The sequence below is a fragment of the Astatotilapia calliptera genome, chromosome 23, assembly GCF_900246225.1.
Source record: "Astatotilapia calliptera chromosome 23, fAstCal1.2, whole genome shotgun sequence".
NCBI lineage: Eukaryota > Metazoa > Chordata > Actinopteri > Cichliformes > Cichlidae > Astatotilapia > Astatotilapia calliptera.
This window is the reverse complement of record NC_039323.1, coordinates 6,445,911-6,468,324: the sequence shown is the minus strand read 5'-3', so window position 1 is coordinate 6,468,324 and position 22,414 is coordinate 6,445,911. Positions and strand designations below refer to the sequence as shown.

The 22,414-nt window shown below is 40.8% G+C and overlaps 2 protein-coding genes across 5 annotated transcripts in view; one reads left to right on the top strand and one right to left on the bottom strand.

The window, feature by feature from the left end:
• The window catches only part of ralgps2 (Ral GEF with PH domain and SH3 binding motif 2), a 71,886-nt gene that overhangs the window by 7,654 nt on the left and 41,818 nt on the right, over positions 1-22,414 (bottom strand). For 2 of the 3 annotated variants that reach the window (XM_026158733.1, XM_026158734.1), the window contains exons 10-16: positions 3,750-3,887; positions 2,724-2,814; positions 2,421-2,488; positions 1,914-2,052; positions 1,647-1,798; positions 1,509-1,563; positions 799-876 (exon numbers count right to left, since the gene is read on the bottom strand). In XM_026158733.1, the coding sequence (XP_026014518.1) occupies positions 799-876; positions 1,509-1,563; positions 1,647-1,798; positions 1,914-2,052; positions 2,421-2,488; positions 2,724-2,814; positions 3,750-3,887 (721 nt within the window). The remainder of the gene's footprint in view (positions 1-798; positions 877-1,508; positions 1,564-1,646; positions 1,799-1,913; positions 2,053-2,420; positions 2,489-2,723; positions 2,815-3,749; positions 3,888-22,414) is intronic. The other variant, XM_026158735.1, reaches the window with a different exon arrangement.
• On the top strand, positions 5,796-21,630 carry angptl1a (angiopoietin-like 1a). 2 transcript variants are annotated; one of them, XM_026158736.1, is made up of 6 exons: positions 5,796-6,094; positions 14,934-15,181; positions 15,305-15,925; positions 18,747-18,940; positions 20,059-20,329; positions 20,419-21,630. In XM_026158736.1, exons 2-6 carry the CDS (start codon positions 14,992-14,994, stop codon positions 20,604-20,606), a joined length of 1,464 nt encoding a protein of 487 aa, XP_026014521.1. In that variant the 5' UTR covers positions 5,796-6,094; positions 14,934-14,991; the 3' UTR covers positions 20,607-21,630. The 2 variants fall into 2 exon arrangements, with proteins under 2 accessions (XP_026014521.1, XP_026014522.1); XM_026158737.1 differs by lacking the exon at positions 5,796-6,094 and having other exon boundaries at positions 10,871-15,181.

Below are 22,414 nucleotides of genomic sequence, written 5' to 3'. Positions count from 1 at the left end.
AAATCTCAACACTGCTATCACAAAAAAGAAGAGCAAAGACGGGAAAAGCGTTGTGCAGATTGTGCCTGTCTGGAGGATCAGAGTAGGAAGCTCAATGCAGGAGTGTAGCGAAGCCTGGTTTTGGGGGGGGGGGGGACAGAGAGAGAGACAGAGAGAGAGAGAATCCCTAACCGCAAGAGATGCCTAATATGCAATGTCCATGACAACTGGACGTTAATGCTCCTGAATAGTCTGCTTCTCTTGACTATAGGAATGAGGATTTAACAGTTTCTTTCCAGCGACAGCACTGTGACTTTGGAAATTTGCTTTTACCTCCAAGCTGTGAAATACTTTGGAAACTAATCACAAAAAGAAGTCTATTTTGACTATAATCTCAGGATCTGGAAAGATGATATCTGAAGCATATGATAATATAGATTTTTTTTAAAGGTTTTAATAAGGTGCAGTAAGATTCATCCTCAGACTTCTTGTCTGTTAAGTCAACGCTTGTAGCTTTAGCTGGCTGACGTGCAGACTCCAATACCTTGACTTCAACCTCAATAAGTCTGAGAATGAGACAGGCATGCAAGAAATTCGAGAAGGCAGCAAAAGATAAAGAACCATAAGAATCCTTTTCCCTTCACCAGATATGTGATTTCACCAGCACATACACTCTTATTTCAAACTACAAGATTACCCCAGCAGTACACACACTAAGCACCAGCACACAGCAGCCCCTGGCAGGGACTCAAGGGTGGAAAGTGAGGGCAAGAGAGGCTTTGGCTCAGATCAAGTTTGTTCCGGTCGAGATGGGTGTACCTGCTGGGCCTCAAGACGCCTTTGTAGGGGATGCGGGCCACACGGGTCACTGGGCCCAGAGAGTGATAGAACCGAGTCCTGTTCAGAATAGCATAAGATAGGATAGGACAAAATAGGGGGCACGGGATACTGTTAAGGCTGTGTGGCTCTCTTTTTCCCCCCACTGTTTTTTTTTTTTTTTTTTTGCCTTATTTAAATAGCATGGATTAGGGAAAGATGAGGAGCAGTTATTTGGTTAGAGGAGTTATCGATGGATGTGTTTTTTGGGTTACTCAAAACTTTAAAAAAAGGAACAGTGCTTTAAAAGAGGTTAAGATGATTTTCAAGCAAGTAGATTCTTCAGCTGAGCATTTTTTCCTCATAGTTTTGCTCCAGACACAGGTTGGCACGGGGGCTGCTAGACTTAAATGTTAAAGCAGTTAATACATTTCAGGCTGCTGGAGAAGCAGAAGCACCTTTACATCTTTGCTAAAGGCAAAGCGCAGCAGTGGACGGATGAGGCATGACTGCCATGGCTGCAAGGCTAAAAGCATGGCGCGTGTGAGAGGGTTTCAATGGCAGATCGTTTTGCATAAATGTGCCTTGAAGCCAGAGCTTTAAAATTTAGATGATCACATCCAGGCTGGGGATTTTTTTTTTTTTCCTTCAATCTGATTTTTGCATGTGGTTATGATGAAAAAACAGTGAAGACATGGATGCATTAGCTTTACCTCTCAAAAGCTGGCCAAGACATCTCTTCGCTGAGCTCCGAGCCCTCACTGCTCCCTGTATACATATAAAAAAACATCATAAAAACATCCACTGAACATAAAAACTCTACTTCATAACTGTAGAGGTGTAAGTTTTACCAAGTGAAATGCCACTGGACAGAGTCGAGCTCTCTGCTTGTCCCCTGGTAGGACTGTGGCTTTCCATCACGCTGTCATCCAACAGATGGCGAGAGCCAGCATTGGGAAATGTAGCACTTTTAAACTCTACTGTATTTGTCTTATGGATAAAGCTGTGGAGACACAACAAAGCAGACAGAGTAGCACCAGTGTGTATGTATATTTTTTAAACTATAGGACATACATATGAAAATTATTTCTTATAAAAGATTAACAATAGAAACTGACTTGTAGCCCAGACTGTGGCACTTCCTGTGTCCGTAGGGCAGAAGGTTCCTGGGGGATGGAGGTGTTGCTGGGACTTTGGTTCCGTCTGGTGCTACCGCACATTTACGTCCACAGAGAGGAGATGCTGACGCTTCCTGACCTGTAAACAGAGTAAAACCACAACAGAAGAATAGAGATGTCATGTTTATGGTGTGTACAGAAAAAAAACAAGTTAATTCTTTATTATTCTTATTATTTTAAAGAACTTTTAAATTCCACTTTAAGTGAAAAATGTAGGACATTGAAATGCACAGTGACATCGAAAACAATCTTTGCGAATAAAGACATTAATGACAGTATAACAGGATCAATCAATTAAAACATGTTACTTTTTAACAACATTGGACAAATGTGTCATTTAATTTGAAAATAAAACAAAAACTATAATTTTTGTTATAACTGATATACTAATGTGCAAATTTGAAACTACTTGGACATTCAGTTCAGATTAAGTGAGACTAAACTCACCGACAAGATCCTCTTTGGAGGCGTTGGCTCGTGGTGTGCTGGTGCCTGGCTCAATCTTCTGTGACAATCTAAAGAAAAAAAATGCAGCATAAATCAATTGAAAAAAATCAATTTCAGTACCCTACAATACTCTTCTGTAAATTCATCATGATGAAAAGAAACAGGCATCATGATGAAAAGAAACAGGCATCATGATGAAAAGAAACAAGCAAGCAGTACAATTAACAGCAAAAACATCTCTCTTTATCACCTTGGCAAGAAATCATAACTATAATGCAAAAGCTTTGTTTGTTTGCTTCTTACTTGTAATTGTCATCCTCCACAAACTTCTGCAACTCCTCAATATACCTGACTGAGTTGAGATACTTCTGTATATGAGGCAACACTGGTATATCTGAGAAAGAGAAGATACAGGCAGACATGAAATTAAAAACACATGTGTACATGTGAGCCTGTGTAACACAAGCTGCCAGCATACTTTACGTTGGCTAGAATAAGGGTCTGGAAAAAGGATAACATTAGTACTTTAAACCAAACACAGCTCCAGAGCAGCAGCCGCCTGAGTGTAGCTAGGAAATAGCTGTGTCTTAGTTTTAAGTACTTAAATGACCAACACCTATTTGAAACATCTGCATATTTTTAAAGAACATGAAAAACAACCGTTTTCCAGTAAGCTGTGGTTGTGTGCTGGAGGACTTTTAAACCAACTCTATGTAGAATCTTCCTCGAAGGGTATTAGCCAATTTTAAGCAAATATTTGTACTAATTCAAATGACTCACTTCCTGCTCCACTTTTAGTGAATAACAGTTTGAATAAAGCCTTATGGTGGGATTTTTGGTGCTGCAAATGTGCCGGTCCACATACGAGTTTCTGGTTGGACAGGGTTTTCACCTATCCCAGACACGCTCGGGGATGGGAATTCAGACTGCGTATCGCTTAAAGTTGATGACGTAAGCGTGTGCCGAATGTTAATTGGTTGAAAAGAGGGCTGGAGAGAGGGAACAATCAGTTTCACTTCAGCTCTTCGTACGTTATAACTTTTGTGCTTTCTGCGGCTGGCTGATGGACCAACAACAGCACAAGCAAGAGTGGCATGTACCAGACACTTTGTACACTGCCTCCATCTGACAACGGTGCCCTCTGCAGGCAGACGAACAGTCACCGGATGGGACAAACCCTACCCATGCCGGACAAGTCTTGCTTTATTTATCCAACGCTGGTTTTTGATGCAACCACCCCAAATGTAACCACAGTGAAAAACAATCTGCAAACATACACATAAATATACATACTACACCAGCATAGGCATGTATCTGTTGAAGTCTCACCGTAGGTACAGGATCTCTGCAGGTCCGATATGATTCTGAGAATGTTATTCATCAGGTTTGATCTCTGTTCGTTCTCCAGTATGCTGCCCGTGGAGGGGTAGGCTGAATCTATATATGTCAGATCAGAAAGGTACATTCCTAAAAAGGGAGGAAAAAGCAGATAGAAAGAGATGTCTGTTAAATTAAGAGAATCAGAGCACAACTCCCTCATGCACTCATCCTTCAGCGATCCAAGAGCCCCCTGCAAGCCAAACGAGGACAGCGTCCATCTGTTGGAGGTGTTATTTTAACCCTCAGTGGAGAACACAGGGAGTTTTCCTGACCGAACGCAGAGCTCAGCTCATTAGAAAGCAAACATGTAGACACAAACAAGGCTGGACACTGCAACAGAGCCAGATTTCCTTGGGTGCATGATGCAAGTGTCATGCAGCTGTGGGGTTCTTGGAGTCACATTCAGCTGGTAATTGCACACTGCTTGTTTGATATGGCAAAAACAGACAGGAATAAAAAACCTGCAAAACCTAATTTGCATATACTTTGCTCAAGCTTCAAAAATACTTTTTCCCTCTGATTTTTTTTTCCCCAGTGGATCTGAACAAGTGCTCCGAGTAGATCTTCTCTTTAGCCTTTCCAAATCATGGCCATCTCTCTCCCACCAAACTCTCAGTGCCTATTTCTGGCTGAGATTCTTACTCTCATTAAATAAATATTAACATTAAAAGACAAACCCAGAAGCAGCTTGCCATCAATCTGAAGAGAGTTATTAACAAGTTGAACTGATGGTGCGCATTTCCTTACAGTCCCCTCTTCTTTTCATTTTTCTTGCAGAATGTTTTTTTTTTTGGACACGCCAGGGTCGAGATTGGGTGCAGATGTAAGAAAACTTATCACACAGCAGACTGCATGACACCCACAACCCTCCCCTCCATGGAAAATGGTGTAATACACACAGCACTGCTGACAGAGACCCTAAACACACAACGGCAGGAGGAGATCCAACAGATAAAGGAGGTCACACTTTGTTTTTGGGATAACACACACACACAGCTGATTAGAATTAGAGGGAAAGGGTGAGAACAGAAGAAAAAGTTTACAAGTGCTTTTCAACTCAGCAGTGAGTTGGGGAGAAGAGGAGGAAGAGAGAAATCCTAAAGGCTTAACCGCTATAGCTTCTTGTCTGAGAGTATGTCAGGGATAACGGCGGTTAGTCATGCACAAATCCATACTGCCTGGAACACGCAGACAGAAGCATGAGTAGAGAAGCTGTGGTTTGCATACACAGGCACTTTGTATATGTTTACTTGCAGCAAAACTTGTACGAGATGGAAAGAAATAAATAGTCATGGCAAGAAGGCAGAAATTCAATCACAAATCAGGGAGAAAATTCTTCCAAAATGGTCAAGTAAGATCTTTTAAACATTACAGCTTAAACATGTATGAATAACACATTCAAGTAAATCACAATGGTGACAAAAAGCAAGTTAAGTCCAAATAAACTTAGAGTAAACCTGGAGTGACCATTTTGCACCAGTAGTGCCACGAATCATTTCTATCTGCCTGCTTTGGTCTCCGACTCTCACATCCAGCTGTTCTCTACAGGAAGAAGCTCCGAAACCCCAGCAGCATTACAATCAGCTTTTCTCGTTGCTACAGGGAAAAGCAAAAGGAGGGGAACTTCAAGCTGTAATTAAGGATGAAGAGGTCAAAGCAGTCCTGGACTCAGCAAAACACCTGAATTCAAACAGGCCTTGTCTCTTTGCTCCCTTATACAAAAACCACACAGGTCATTGTTAAGGATGGGACATTTAATCAGCAGCTCTGCCATTTTCTTTTTCAGTCTTTTCTTTTCTTTATCACTTATGACATCAGAGGTAGGCTGGGCGACTAAAAAATAAATAAATAAATAAAATAAAGGAGGGAGGAAAGAAAAAAAAAAAAAAAAAAAAGCAATCTTCAACACCCACACCCTCATCCCCCTTCTCCTCCCTTCTCTTCCTTCTTCCCCTCCCTCTTCTAGTCTCCCCCATGCTTTGTGAAAAACTCAAGGCATCAGTGGTGAGAGCTCAGTCTGTTGAAGTGGCCGGCTTTTGAACCATACCCCAGTCTGAGCACCAGGAAAGTTCACAGGGAGCTTCGGGAAGTAGGGCCTTGACTAAAGCCTTGCATTGTGATTTATTGCTACAGAACAGGAGGAGTGAGTAGAGGAGAGAACCTCTGAAGACTTGGACAAAGAGAGAGACAGAGACATGAGTCCTGCGCACTGCAGCCCGGTGAAGACAGAATATAATATACACGTGACACCATAACTGCAGGAAAACATCCATCTCACTACTGGTAACAAAAAGGTAAACGCTGCTCGAGTTTTATTCTGTTTTCAATTTTGATTTTGGAATCAGTGAGTGTGTGTGTCTGTCAGCAAGATGGTGTTTTGTGTGTGTCTGGGCAGCTGTGAGAGCTCTGGCTGAGAGGTTGGAGAGGTTAGGACATTTCGTGACTGGAGGTTACATCTGCAGACAGAAACATTTAGCAACGCTTCTTTGGCTATCCCCTGGAGTCTGACTGAGAAATACTGTGTACAGCATACTGAGAAGTGTATCGTGTATACATTTAACATATGTAATGTATATGAGGCCAACAAAGAAATCTGGAGAATTTATGAATTTATGATCCTAGTTGTATTAAGGAAGGGCAAAAACAACTGAATTCAGAAAGTACAACTTTTTCTGGTGTGCAGGGCCATGATTTACATCAGTTATGTAAAATGATTTTAAAAAATATACAGTCAATGAGTTGTTTCATCTAGATGTGAGAATGGAGAAACATCCAAGATCTTAAAGTTGCTCTGAAAATGACATTAAACCTTACCTGAGGAGAAAGAAAAAGCCAGAGAGAAGACAAAAAAAAGAAAACTGGGACATTCCAGCAAAACACTTGAGGGAGAGTGATCAGCTCAGATGGAGAGATTTGAGCTCTGCTCCTAGGCCTGTTTATTTTTTCTTGGCTTTTGGTTTCCTAATACAGTCTGAACCTGGCTGCTAACAGGGGTACGGGGATGTAGCCGAGTTAACCTGGTGGAAATCGGGGTTAGGCCAATAAGTTCCATCTGTACATTCAGACGTGTAAGCCAACCTTAACCACATCCTCTATCAAATACACCCCATGGACATAAGACACTTCAGTCCCAACCTTGTCATGATGGCAAAAGCTTTGAACACTAATAACATCAATATGGTGCTCTTCCATATCAGCAACTCACAATTATCTTCAAATGTTTTTGCTTACGTCCTGGTCTGTTGGTGGTATCTGTGGAAACATTCTGCTCGCTACAAAGCCACATCTGTGAATGCTGTAAAGGTCCGTGAGAGACACGCAGACCTTCAAAAAGCCAGTGTTTGAAGTAAAAAGCAAAATGAGCGATGGCGAAAAGGAAAGAAAACACTGCACGAGCATGCTCATTTTTCCGCTTAGAGTAATAAATCATAATATCGATACCTCTAATAATTCAGGCTGGAAAAATAAGTGGGAGGGGAAAAAAAGATAAAAAAAAGATAAAGGGGAGGCAGGAACAGCTGTCTGAGAAATATCCAGAACATTCCGTGCTGAAGCACCAGCATTCGGCTCTACCTGAACCGTGACTGCACGAAGGACAGGCTTTAAAAACGGGTCATTACTTACAATCCACGCATAAACTAACCATACTCATAGCCTTCACCTTAAGAGTTTTAAATCACAGCAGAACATCTGTTTGATGTCTTTTCTATTTAAAGTTTGCAAAAGTCCCATGACAAGCCAGTCAGGCAGTGCGTGGCCCATCAGAGTCAGTTACCTGCAGCCCTCCCCACCAGTCCCTTCATAGACTATGCTGTAACTCAGCACGGGACTCATAACTCACCCAGCCAGCACCAACAAACAGCTGCGGTTTTTGGGCAGCAGGCATGCATCCAATCGTATCTTGCATTTTTAACCCGTGTCAATGCTAGTCTCAACTGATTTTATCTGCAAAACGCAGCCAATTAGAGAAGCGGACAAAGATAACATCCTGGATAAAGTCTTATCCAAAAACACTGCTCCTGCACTACTGTGTGCACATGTTAAACCCAACCACAGAACAACAACTCTGACACATTACATATCTCTTAAAACTCAAACCGACATTATGAGCCACACAAACTTTTAGACTTTATAAAGACATACAAAAACTAGTGGAGGATAAAGTCAAGGATAGTCACAGGAAAGTTTGTTTGAACTGTGAAGCTCATTAATGAGAGCTTGGACACAGCTGAACAGACTGGTCACCGTAGGGAGGAAGAGGTCAGCCAGGAGGTCAGGGTAAATAGACGGGTGAAGTGGAGGCATGTAACTAAGTAGAGCCAGTGGACAACAAGCGTGTAATGCAGTGTGCAAATTTATGTGTTCTTCCTTGTTGATTTAGCTAATAGAAAGCATGTGAAGTCTGAGGTTTGAGTTTAAGGCTAGGTGTGACTCAGAAGAGAAATAAAAACCAAGGAAAAGTATGCACGAGTGGCCAAAGAATGTACTAAATCAGAAATTTTAAACCATCCAGCCAAACAAACATTCATATAAATTCTTTTTTTTAAAAATATTTTCCCCCCTCCTTGCTCTCCTGGATCGCCTGACCTTCCTGAAAGTAATTTTTGCTGCACAAAACCTGAAGCAGCAATCCAGATATTCATTTATTTATCAGTTATCAACCAAAGAGCACGCCAAGGTGAAGCTACAGCTAATCTATCAACCTAGCTAGGTTAATTTTAAATTAATTTTCACCAAGAAACTGGGATTGTTGTGGAGGGTTACATCAATAAACATAAAAGACACAAAATTAATACCAACCTATCGGTGGAGCACACACAGAACAGTCCCAGTTTCTCACGTGACCCATTGAGAAGACAAATTAGCCACGTCTGACTGAGAAAAATACACTATACAAAGGAAGATGCAAGTTTATGGTGTCATCAGTTGGTTTTTTCATGCACAAAAATGAATAATGCCAAAGATGTGTGTGTGTGTCGTCTATTCTATAGGAGGGGAAGCAAGAGGAAGAGTGTCATGTAATAATGACAGTGTTGGAAATCTCAGTCATTACATTAAGCACAGCACAGACAAAAGGATGACCCTGAGTTTCTGTGCATTTAAGTGCATGTTATGAACGCAGAGTAAGACGGGAAACCCGCTTTCCACAAAGACCAATTGATTTCGGGCGGATGAGTGGGTGGGGGCAAAGTAGAGGAAGGGTGGGACTGTACCCTAATCTACAAATAGACCTCTGACCCCAACAACAGTCTCAGCCCACATGTTTATAGAGTTTCCCCTACAGAAGAAGGAAAACAGATGGGGGGGCCCGTAGGGCCTCAGGTAGCATCATCAAGGACGACAGTTTAGTAGCTAGAAAAGCAGGAGGTTGAAATAACTTGTTAGTAAGGGTTGGTTTTATTAAAAATACAGGCCACCATCAACTTAATATTCAAGTTATGTTTAGTGATTGCCTTAAGTTCCAGTAAAAACCTCCAGTATCCGTTTGTGGCTCAGGTTTTCTAATAAAAAGAAAATCCTACTGTAATTCTTTGCATCTGCCCTCATTTCCCTTTTAGTTTTACACCATGAACTGATATAAAACATTCCCATTACTTACTGTACCGCAATGTAATTTGTATTCCATTTTAGAAGCGGCATTTAAAGTTTCTTCAGTTTTGATGAGGCTTTTACGAGTTTTGTGTTTTTAGCACTCCTGTGTGAATGCTGGGGTTTTTTTGGTTTGTTTTTCTTCTCATTAACTGCTTCATAATGTCAGCGCTTTTACTACATCCCCACTCATGCCGAGTTATCCTCCCAAAGCCTTTTATTTACTCACATTTTCATTCTATCCTTCATCAAAAGCAAGTTAGATCGTTTCTTTGTTGGCCGTTCTGCGTACACTTCTGTAACCTATTGTTTCAGCAAGCGCAGGAAAAGTTTGACTTTGAGTTACTCATGTAACTCAGCTGTCTGATGTCATGAACAGGAAAAAAGCTGCTGCTGTTGTTGTTGCTGTTTCCACGTTGTTCCTTGAATGAGAATAAACTTCTTTCCTTCACTCATCCCTATTTTCCCTATTTTGTTTTCACGTTCCCTTCTTTTTGTAACCAGTGATGAGGTGTTTGGAGGTATTTTGGACTTATTGTGGGAAAGTCTGAGGACCAGATGAGGGAGTGGAAGCAGAGGATTTTGGAGGCTGGGAAAAAACATTGACTTTGAAAATATAAATAAATTCTATCCAAGTCATTCTCTCCCACTGGCTGGACTGCAATCCATCAAGTGAGAGACTGACACATTAGAAACCCACCGTGGGCGCTGAAACAAACATGCTGCAGACTGATATTATACATATGTACAGGAGGTTACAAACTGAAGCAAAAACAAATATAAAGTTTCTCATTAAGGTATTAAGCTCCCATGTGCCACCAACACAGCTTTAAAGGCACCACAGATTTAATTCTCCAACTCTATGAAACATTAAATGAGGGATAAACATCATTACCTTCATAGTTATCCCCTTGTATAGACTTTTAATACCGCTGCGTAACCCGTTGGCCTCTAAGGCCACAGCATGGTTTACATCAATCTTATACTCATACTTACATACATACTTTGGTGCTCTAAGGAAACAAGTAAACCCAAACATCTCCTCACTGCAAGGTTCAAGCACTTAGGCCTATACTTTTCTCCTGGTTTATGGAACATGTACTTCTCCACTGGCTGTGACTACAGTTAAACTACTTATGTAACCACTTGAGCAGACATCTGGATCAGGTTCGCCATCTTCACATGAAATCACAATCAACTGGCTCTTCTCAGAATTTCTGGACATAATATAGAGCAAGACTGTGTGTAAACAGCCTAACAAACAGCACACTTGTAATTTCACATCTAAGTTTCTCCACGCAGTTGTTCAGATCTTTCTTTTAATTTATCACTTGTCTTTTTGGCATTCCTTCTAAAGTACACACTATTACAAATATTTATTATAAACTGCCTGCATGGAGATTGTCATACACCTGTAGGTGTCTGGTTACAGGTGTATGACAATCTCCATGCAGGCAGTTTATAATAAATATTTGTAATAGTTTTCTTTAGGTGACAAATGAATATATGTTTTTTGCAATTATGCACGGTGAAACCCAAGGTTATAAGAGTGCCTGCCATATGGCCATCTCTGTGAAGTCAGCCTCAACAATCATTATGCTGTCTATCCGAATATTACAAGCTAATTTTTCCCTGCCAGGAGTAAAGTAAACAGATGTCTTACTTAATGACTTCTCTGATCATTTCCTCTCTTACAACAATGATAATATAATTATAACATCAGCCTCTACACGAACAATCTAAAGGTAGACGAAAGCCAGTTTCTCTCCAGAGGAAACTGGCTGTCATTGTGCTGTCAATGTAAATGTAGTAAGCAAGACCAATTTGAAATGCAGTTAATTCAGCATGGCGCCAATTCTCATTTTGTAATTCGTAATTTTGTTTTTGTATAGTTTTTGTTTTTTTCATATATGGGCAAGTGCGGTGAACCCCTTTATGTTTTTTTTATCATTTACAAAATGACTAAAAAACATAAAACAAAATATAGTGCCACTACAGCTGAAGTGCAGAATTTGCATTTATAATAGTGTAATGGTTCATACAGTGGAATGACTGTGGATTGAAAATAAATTAACCCACAGCACAGACAGGGGCATACAAAAAGAGACATGCCGACAGGGGAGTGAGATACTGTAAGATAGATAAGGAAGTGCATACCCTGCATGACAGAGGTGCATGAGATCATACTACTGCCAAAAAGATGGAGGAAAAAAGAAAAGGCATGCAGAGGTGACCGTTTGTCAGTCCTTCACTGGTTTCAAATGGACTACACAATTTTTTGCTAGTAAAGCAGCACCAACAAAAAAATAAATCCTATTCATATTAAAGTAGAAAATTGGTTTAAATGTTTCTTATTTGGTATACTACTTACAGTCTAATTCTCCCATGTGCTTTTAGTTAACTGTAACTGAAAAGGGTGGAAGGAGCACTAAACAGAGGGAGCAAAGAGGAAGAAAAGCAATGAAAAAAGGGGGGGAAAGTCGAGAGGATGGGGCTTTCACATTGAAAGAAAGTGCCAGAGAATTCTGTTAAGAATAAAAAGGAATGAGAGTAGTTTATGTATGAGAGGATTTGCCTCAGGTTACGTTCACGATGACTGACCTGAAAGGCAAAGAGGGGCCATGACCCATTTTCTACCACCATTACTTTCTTCCATCTTTAACCTCCTACTGTTTCTCAACCACCTGACAATACATTCTAAGTGAAATAATACTTGCAGCCTACAACTTGCACATCAAGTTTGTGACCTTAAGCTAACTTGGTACTACACATTCTTGCTTCCTGACTCCAAAAACACAATGTTAATGTCCTGATGGCTGCATCCATCTTTTATACACAATGCAGAGCCTGAGGAGAAATCAAGGAGTGTGAACTCATGCATATATGGACAGATGTGTACTACTGCACAAGTATAAAAAGATACGTTACCAGATGTTCTTTAAACACAGGTGAGCTTTGTGTTTTTCTTTTAACAACCCTTACAGGCCTGAACCAATTTAGATGTTTTTTTTCTCCTTCTTACTCAAAAGGGCACTCTGCTTGTTCTGGTGAAACACTGTCAATGTTGTACCTTTACAACACACTACTGACCTCTCAGCATCTCCTGGAATGTCTTTGATATGCTACGTTTCCATGAAAAGAGACTAGGCCCCTCATACTCAGAACCACCACACAGAAGGAAATAAAATGAAGGTAGGAGCTGAGAGAGCAAAGGGATAGAAGAAAGGGACTGTAGGTAGGTGCTAAGGCAGGCAATAACTGATAGATGAGCTGTGATGTTACAGTTCTGTTCATGCCTCGTACGCTTTATGAATATGAAGACTTTCTGGAACTGATAAGTTTAAAAAGTCAGCCACAGTTTAGAAGAGAAGACACTTGAAGACTGATAGTGCTGATGCTGCTGGTAAAGACATTAGCAGCTCTCACCAAGGTCAGCAAGGATACAGTACCTGGTTACGCTGTCAGACACACAAGCTGCTGGAAAAACATACAACCATGAAAATGAATAACATCTCTGAGTAGTCATGCACACAGAGTATTCAATCATACAGACAGACACACAAACTTAAACATACCATTAAAAAGGTACACACGCACACATACACCCTGCAGATCTAGAGTACTAACTGTAATTCTGCCCCCTTTCAACATTGTTCCAAGTGACATAATTGCCAGAATTCCTGAAGAACCACAATGGCGTCATATGGGAGACACACAGCGCCTGAGTTTCAGGGTGGAGGGTAGGCCATAATGATGTGGCATAGAGAAAAGACTGACTGTGAAGAGTGATGGAGGGGATTAGGAGGGATAGAAAGTCTTGGCCTTGCATAGGACCAGGTCGGGTGTTAAATTGAGCAGTACATGAGACTGTGAGAGCGCTTTTTGTGTTTGTATGCTGATGAGAAACAGAACAAAAAAAAAAAATCACAAGGGGAAACAGCTTTGCACATATTTTTGATTGATTTCTGACTTAATCTCACATCCATTAGTGACTGTCCTGCATGCATGTTTGGAAAATATAATTTAAATAAAATATAAATAGTACCTCTTACCCAACACCTGTGCTGGCATGTTTAACTGTGTCAAGGAAACTGCATTAGGGTCAATTTGTGGTTGGTGTGTTTCAGGTGAGGCCAGTGCAAGTAGCCAACCTAGTTACAAAGGACAGTAACATTATATCTAAGCTGTGGAAGTAGCAAGTCAGAAGCCAGGTATTTATATTTTAATGTCATGGTGGAACAACGTGGACTAGACTTTATATCTAAAAAAATAAATAAATAAATAAAAATAAAAATAAAAATAAAAAAACTATACAGCCAAGTGGCACTGAATTTCCTACTGAGGTGCATGGCCACAACATTTTACACCCTCTTAAGGCTGGAGTACTCCCTCAATTGTATGCAAAAGGTTTTTACGCTATGCTAAAAAATGCCAGAAGCTTAGTGAGGTGCTTTTTAGCAGCCTGTGCTGCATGCTAACCACCGTTTCCTGTTGCTAAGAACTGAAAAATGCTCAGCTACGGATAAAATCTGTCTCATTACTGTCACTTGAAAATCACACTGGAGGACAGGTGAGACAAATACGGTAACGATACGATAACAATGGAGCAGATTATACTGCTCTGTTCTCAAACGACCCATGTCTGTAGCAGATGACATCTCCAGCATGGCACATTATTGTTAAAAAGCTTGTTGATACATTTAGCTTGATGTGGGTCTGCCATGTAAGCATCGATCAGCAAGAATCAGGTAACTGTAACACATTAGGTTGCCATTTTGTGTCATATCAATAAAAGTGTATCTGTTGTGGGGGAAAAGAAGCTAAGAAGAGACTGTGCTTTGCAAGTCCCAACTTAAAAATAAATGAAGTTGCCATCCATTTTCTGCTGCTTCCAGTATCTACAGTACAATCCAGAAACTGGAAGTTGATTCCTGTGGTCAACTTGCTGAGAAGTACCATAATTTCTAAAAAGGGTTCCTGATTCCTACAGTTGGGGGAAAATAACAAAACAAAACAAAACAAAAAAAAAAACATCTTTAAGTAGGATCTTATAGAAGCCGGGAGGATGGGAGTTTGCCAAGTCTCTGTCCTAGACTAAAGAAGATAAACTAAATTCAAGGGCAGGATGAAGATAAAGATAAATCAGCAACAGTTAGATATCATAGCTCCTTAATAGGGGGAAACCAAGAGAACCTCTGAATAATGGGGTGTCTGTCAGCAGGGGAACTAACTAAGACAGAAAGCAGACGTAAGCCAGTTGGCTGGACAGAAAATGTGTTCTCTCTTTGACTATTTCCACACAAATAACAGTCTGTGGGAGCAGTACGTGACAAATTCTCAACTGGATACTTTCCTAAACAATTAGATTGTCTGCTGATATCTTTTTTTAAGAAAGAAAAAAAAAAAAAGCTTCAAATACCATTTCATCAAAATACTATATCCCTCTGCTCTGGAAAAGCAAACAATTAACAGTCCTGGTGTTTTATTCATTGTACACAAAGAAAAAGCTGTTTCCTTAACTCCTAAGGTCGTGTGTTCTTTCAGGGAGGCCTGGAGGGAGTACCAGCAGCTGCCCATCTATCCATTCAGTCAGCCAGCAGCAATGCAAGGGCTGATGTGGCATCTGTGCGCCTTGCTCTGCCTCTCCCTCTGGCAGGAAAGTTACTGCAGGAGCTCCAGGGAAGCCCGGAGGACCAAAGAGCCTTCTCTCCACAGGAGTAAAAGAGCTCCTCTGGATCCTGATGCCAAAAAATGCTCTTATACCTTCCTTGTACCTGAGCAGAGAATCACAGGTAGAAAATATGCTATTTTTCGAAAAGTACCCTTAGTACAATATGGTTGAACTAGTCTCTCTTTTGCTTCCCATTACATCAAAACAGCTTCTTATTAATCTCTTAAATCATATCTGTCATCAGGTCCAATCTGTGCCAGCACCACAGGCCCAGAGCCAGACAAGGAAAGAGTGACCCGTATGGAGATTGCAGATGTGCGGGATGTGCTCAACAAACAGCACCGTGAGATTGAGACGCTGCAGCTGGTGGTAGATGTGGATGGTAACTTGGTGAATGAGATGAAGCTGCTGCGGAAAGAGAGCAGGAACATGAACTCCAGGGTGACCCAACTATATATGCAGCTGCTACATGAGATCATCAGGAAGAGAGACAACTCCTTGGAGCTCGCCCAGCTGGAGAACCGTGTCCTCAATGTGACCTCAGAGATGATGCGACTGGCTTCAAGGTATAGGGAGCTAGAGGCCCGTTTTGCCACAATGGCCGGAGTGGTCAACAACCAGTCCATTCTCATATCTGTACTGGAGGAGCAGTGTATGAGGACGCTGGGACGCAGTGAGCTGCCTGCAGTTCCCCCTCTGGTGCAGGTGGTACCGCAGAATATACCAGTCAACAACCGTTTCACCAATGAGATACAGAGGGACAATAACAACAGGGAGTTCTCCCGTGGACCACGCATCAACCCACCTACAATAAGCCCTTTTGGGATTGACCCTCCACCACCGCAAGGAACGCTTACCTCTGATGGCAAGTACAAATTTAAAATAGCAGGCAAAGACTGAGGAATAACTGAGGACTGTAAAACAGTCAGGAATCTAATGACTTTTAGTAGGCTGACGCTGAGCAAAAGTAAGATGTCTTAAGTAACTGTCAGAAACTGTGCTAATTGTACACACAACTACTAAAGTATAATTAGCTAGGGATCGCAATTCAAAACCTAATTTCTCGCAACAGTTGGTACTGTTGAGGCACAGTTGGCTCATGCTTGGCATGCTACAGAGGCAGTGAAATCATACATTCCTATGATCCCACTTGGCTGCTTGTATTGGCAGCATGATACAGAGCATATGCACTAAATTAGTGGGATGGGGATTAGGCCTCTTTTAACAGCATTAAGAAGACTTGGTAAAATGGGAAAAAGATATATCTTCAATTGGATAAGTAAAGGGGCAGGGTATAGTTAAAGTACCCATCTACTGGATTTGCCCAACAAGTCTGAGAACCCTGCACTAAAATAACTAATCCTCTAAATAGACAATGCTCCTTTGTTCTTTTCTTCCAAAAAAAAGTTGACCATCCTGACATCTGAGAAAGATAATCGCCAATGTGAAACTAATTTGCAAGGTAGACTGCTACTTGGAAACGGCTCCTAAAACTTGGTCCGGGCGCTTGTATTTTGACTGGCGATTAAAGTATGGGGAAGAATGTTGAAAGGGGTTATACAAGCCCTTAAACGGTGAAACAGACAAAGGGGAAAGCAAAACAAAGCCTGTCTGAAAAAATGATGGGTCAGAACCAGACAAATTTAAGGGCCAAAATAAATGTATTTTTGACAGGGTCACAGTTTAACTACATTATCGTCATCATCATATCATCAAGTTTAAACCAATACATTTCACAGCTTATTTGTAAATTACCCTTTACTTTCAGTCATTTGGTATGCATGTCTATGGCGAATTATAAGGTAGGTATGTGTATATATATATATATATGGAGCCTGAACATCCTCGGCTGGGCAAACTATATGAAAGCACCCAAAATTCACCTTAAAAAAAAAAAAAAGGTATCAGAATGAGAAAAAAACCCCAAAACAAACAAACAAAAAAACAAAAACAAAAAACACCACATTTTTATATCAGGAAATATTTGAGAAAACATGCACCAATGCCATAAAACTGCATCTATGATATGGCAAAGCATCACCTATTCTGGGCTTTACATATGGCAGAGTTAAATAATGACATAAAATTCAGATGTACACTATTTTGGAAATAATTAAGTCAGTTTTTCTGTTTATGATCATTCGGGCGGCATAGTTAGACCTTAGTATTATGATATTTTTGCTTTGTTTAAAAGGCATCAGCTTACAGTCACTGTCCTGTCATTGCAAAAAAGGGGAAAAAAAAGAAGAAAAAATTTAAGTCTATACAAGAGTTAATGCCTATACAGTCATTTTAAATGTGCGTTAATCACAAGTGTCTGGTTTCTCATGAAAGCCCACATCAATCAGTGAAACACTGTTCTTCTTAAATCACAGACCTGTCGCCACCTCCACTGACATTCAAATAATGACATGCTTCTTTTAAGCTCAAAGAGCAGAGGAGCATATTTTAAAAGCCTCCACGCAGAAAAAAAATCTCCAAAGAAACACAAAGGTAGAAGACGGTGAGGAAGTGCCCGTGGGAGGTAAAATTGCAGAGACTGAACTTGTAAATGACAAGAAGACCGCGTATCCTTTTAACTACCTCTAGCTATGTGGAGTTCCTCATCTGCCTTACCAAGCTGTAACTGTCTGATTAGTTATCAGCCGATTAAAGTGTATTTGAACTGACATACATACTACAAACAGCATTCTGACCATATCCTTACTGACCTTATCCATCAGCTGCTGTTTTCACTCGATTAGTGGTGCTCCTTCATGATCGAGATAAAAAGTTATAATAGGAAGATTTAATTTTGTTTTTTTCTATGGAGTTTTTATGGCTGAGTTTTTGCAGCAGACAGGATAGATCTGAAACAAGGAGGAAAAAGTGTAAAACAGAAAGCCACCACAGGTCCTAGCAGCCCCTCTTCCATGTAGGTTCCATACAAGTATAAATACGCACCGCTTCACCACAGTTTGGTCTAGATGAACCAACTACTATGTATTATACTGGGTACCTATGTGCTTTCAGAGAGTCTACCACAGGCCTCTAGACTAGACAGACAGACCCAGCTTGTGTTGATACTGGTTTAATAAATATTCACAGAGAGAAAGAAGAAATGTGGCTGGTTTAGATTCAGCTGCTTCAGCTCAGCTCTGGTGCAGCGCCACCTCATAGCTTTGACTGAAGGTGGAATCTAGGTGAATATTAAATAACAGCTTTGGTGTGCAGATGAAAGCTTATGTAACTTCAGACTGTGGGATGTTTGGGTGGTCTGAGCAAAGATATTAATTCCCAGCTTTGTCTTCCCTTTTAATCTAGTTTATAATGACTTCTGTATGTTAACTACAAAGAGTGACATTTAAATCAGGACATAGTCAAGTCTTATTATTCAGAAGTTTCCAACTGTGTGCAAGTCAGATAATATGTGTTGTTTAATAATTAAATAAAGAAAAATGAAGATTCTGTAAGTTAGTCAAAGATATGGTAATACATGGCTTTTTAGTGCAAGTTACGGCTCATCTTAGTATCATGCGTACCCTTGTCCTCAAAATTATCACCTATTAAAATCACCACTTGGGTTTCTCAATATTAACAATAATTTATATGCAGATTAAAATATCACAAATGAGTGTTCATCAATATTAATGTTCAAATAAGAACCGCTCATTTATCTTCCTCTTCTACATCATTTACAACACCAGGTCCCTTCAATGACTGCTACCAGGTGCGAAAGGCAGGCTACACCACCAGTGGTATGTACCTTCTTAAGGCAAACGGCAGTGACCGACTGATCCAAGCCTGGTGCGAGCATGGCCTCGACAATGGAGGATGGACAGTTATGCAAAGGAGGAAAGATGGCTCTGTTAACTTCTTCCGCAACTGGGAGAACTACAAGGTAAGTTTACGGAAAAGGAGATTAATGAAGTAACAGCAGGTCTAACAGGACATGTGATAAGAATTTGGCATTTCAAGGACACAAATGTACAACAACAGTAGGTTTAGGGCCACTAGCCAAGAATATGTAGCTTACCCTGCAGATGATCATAAAATCTATACTGAACCTATGATTGGCTAGTTGCTTATGCCAATGGCCCAAAAATAAAGTGACAGATAAAGCGACTCCGTATCACTCTTTTCACAAGTCCCACCTTCAAGAGAGCAATGCCAACAAAATTAGTAAGTTTGTGCAGCCCACCCCTTTCCTTAGCAGCCCAGTCTCTGAGGTTCATTTTAAGGTCACTAAGCAAGCACTTGTTCAAACAGTGTAAATAGCTTAGTGGTGGATTTCCTCACACTGAAACTGCAGCCAAGAACTGAATCCAGGGACAAATGTATGCAATAAGAGAGCCCCAAGGGCTGAGAGTGAAACGCAGCTCCCCTCTCAACCCCACTGGAAATGACCCCTGTTTCTCTACTTCCCATGTCTCAGCCTTATGAGATAAGATGACCTTTTTTCCTGTGTCATTTCTATCAAAATGCCTGACCTCCGTTTTCTCTGTATGTGATGAAGGCAAATTGCAGGAGTTCTCCTTGAGTCATAAAATTTGGATTCATGTATTAATACGGTCATGGTGATTGGATTAGAGACAGAAAACACTTGTGCAGTTCTCCACTTGCTGCATTCAACTCTCCATCTAAAACACTGCCAAATCATCGCTGGCTTTGCTGTTCAACAAATTTGTAGAGTGAGAAACCGCAGATCACAACCTTAACACATTATCATTTCAATGGGAAACAGATTTGATTTCAATTCACTTGATTGCAAGGAGAAAACTCATATAAACACAGCTCCCTGGCAAGAATTCATAATAACCTCACTCCATTTTAATGTTTGTGTTCTTTGGAAACGATTTGCCTTCACTGACCACAGAAGCAAAGGATCTATTCATTCACCATTTAGCTAAACCGCAGTATCCAGCTTACGTAAATTAGTGCTACACGTACAAAAGTAGTGACATTGAAATCACAAGTGAAACTGTCGTACTGTCATAATGTGGTGCCTGTCCCCTGCAGAAAGGCTTCGGTAACATAGATGGCGAACACTGGCTCGGCCTGGAAAACATCTACAATCTTACGAAACAGGGTGATTACAAGCTGATGATAGAGCTGGAAGACTGGACAGGAAAGAAGGTGTATGCCGAGTACAGCAGCTTTCATCTGGAGTCTGAGAAGGAGGGCTACCGGCTGAGGCTAGGCACCTACCAGGGCAATGCTGGTGACTCCTTTAGCAGTCACAACGGCAAACAGTTCACTACGCTCGATCGTGACAAGGACTCCTTCTCTGGTAGGGGGACATATTGGTTACATTAGTTTGAAATAATTCATGTATTACTCTGATCTTATTTTCTGAGCCTGGGTTCTTCTCTTCATTAGGTAACTGCGCCCACTTCCACAAGGGCGGCTGGTGGTACAATGCCTGCGGACAGACCAATCTGAATGGGGTGTGGTACAGCGGGGGAGTTTACCGCAGCAAGTTTCAGGATGGAATCTTCTGGGCAGACTACGGGGGCGGTTTCTACTCCCTAAAATCAGTCCGCCTCATGATGCGGCCAATTGACTAGGACAATGAACTGTGGTTCTTTCAGATGCATCTCAGTCTCCATCCTTATCGTTCTCTACCCATAAATAAATAAATCCCGTAAAGGCAGAAGCAGGAATCTCTGCCACATCTGAGGAAGAGGTAGCGACATGTTTATGGCCAACAGTCCACTCTGTGGCTAGTTAACATGAAGACTGATACCACCGCCTTCCCCAAGTAACTACTCTCCATCTATCAGTGTGGACAGTCTATGACGTTCCCTGAGGCCTTTTAGTATGACTGTGTCCTATTTTACTCACTCTTCTTGAGATTAAGTATGTTATAAAGGGAAATTATTGTTTACTACAGTGATGAGATTTCTTCTGAGCAGCTAATGGCGACTTATTGAAAGTGTTCCCCATAGGATGGGGCATTGAATAAACTGCGATGTTTAATCGTGGTAGCATGAAAATTAATGCAATCTAAAGTAGTGCTGAGAAGACCTGCCAAACAGTGAGAGGAAATAAATAGTTCACCTACTGTCTACCGTTTCTACTGGATTTCCTGGACTTCTGGGGCAACAACCGACCCCCAGCACCAAACCCACAAACCCACCGACTGAACAAGAACCTGTGCAACAATGTGCTTGTTCAATGTGCATATGGCTGAGACGGCTTTAGTATGTAAATATCTTTGGCTTTATTTGTGAAAGTTAATTTAAAAAGGTTGTGATTCTACTCAGGCCAAATGTTCACAATGTCATCACTCTGCCATTCTTTGTTATTTAACAGTGTATTTATATTTAATATAGTCATGGCATTGTTATATCTAGCCCTGTAACAATACAATTCTTTACACTTTTCTTATCCAGTGTAGAAATACATCAGTAGTACTTCAACACACACACACACACACACACACACACACACACACACACACACACACAAGACAAAACTACCTGGAGTGGATATCTAGTTGACTTTAGGATGGACAAGTTGTGACATGAGCTACCAGCCATCAGAGAGGAATTAAATTCTTTCATAAACAATAAAATGTCTCACTTTTCACTACGCTTCTTGTTTTAATAAATAGCAAGACTTTCATAAAATCATTTCCCACACGAATACACTTGCAAATGTCACTGTGTAAAATATTAGCACAGCAATTTTATTTATAAAGGATGACAGCATCGCCTAAAATAAGCCACTATATTGGATCTGATTTAGTTGCAATCCAAGCTGTCATAGCAATGAATAAGATCAGGGAGACTTCCAAATTAAAGGAAGTGAACAGAAATTAGCTCTGACCACACACGGGGACTGCATTTACAAATTTACAGTAGGTCAGATGTGAGACAAGAATTGTCATTTATGTCCCCCTGTTTAGCCGGAGTTTTTCAGAGAACTTAATAAAGCAACATAAACTGCCATAACTAAACATCTTCTAATTTGGAGACAAGTCAACAAACTAGTATTGACCAGTCATCTTAAATTATGCCTCCACTAGACTCTTCTTTTAGAAGAACTGTAAGTCAGAGCAGACCGAAGCTTTGCGCTCTAAAGGTCCGGGGCAGATGAGAACTAGCCGTACTAGAGCCTGACACAGAGGACTGTAGGTTACAGGAATTGGTTATGAAAACCTCCCGGCCCCAACCCCGCTGGCAGGATTTTTGATGTGAGATATTTGACACTTTTAACTTGCTGTTTTCCATTACATTAGTTATTCCAAACGCTGATGCTCGTGTCCCACAGCTACCACTACTCAGCAACAGCAAGCTGGAGTTGGAGCACCACTGAGCTCAATTCTGGCATTCTGTAAAAATCTCTCTCCCCTAACAAGAGGCCAAAAACT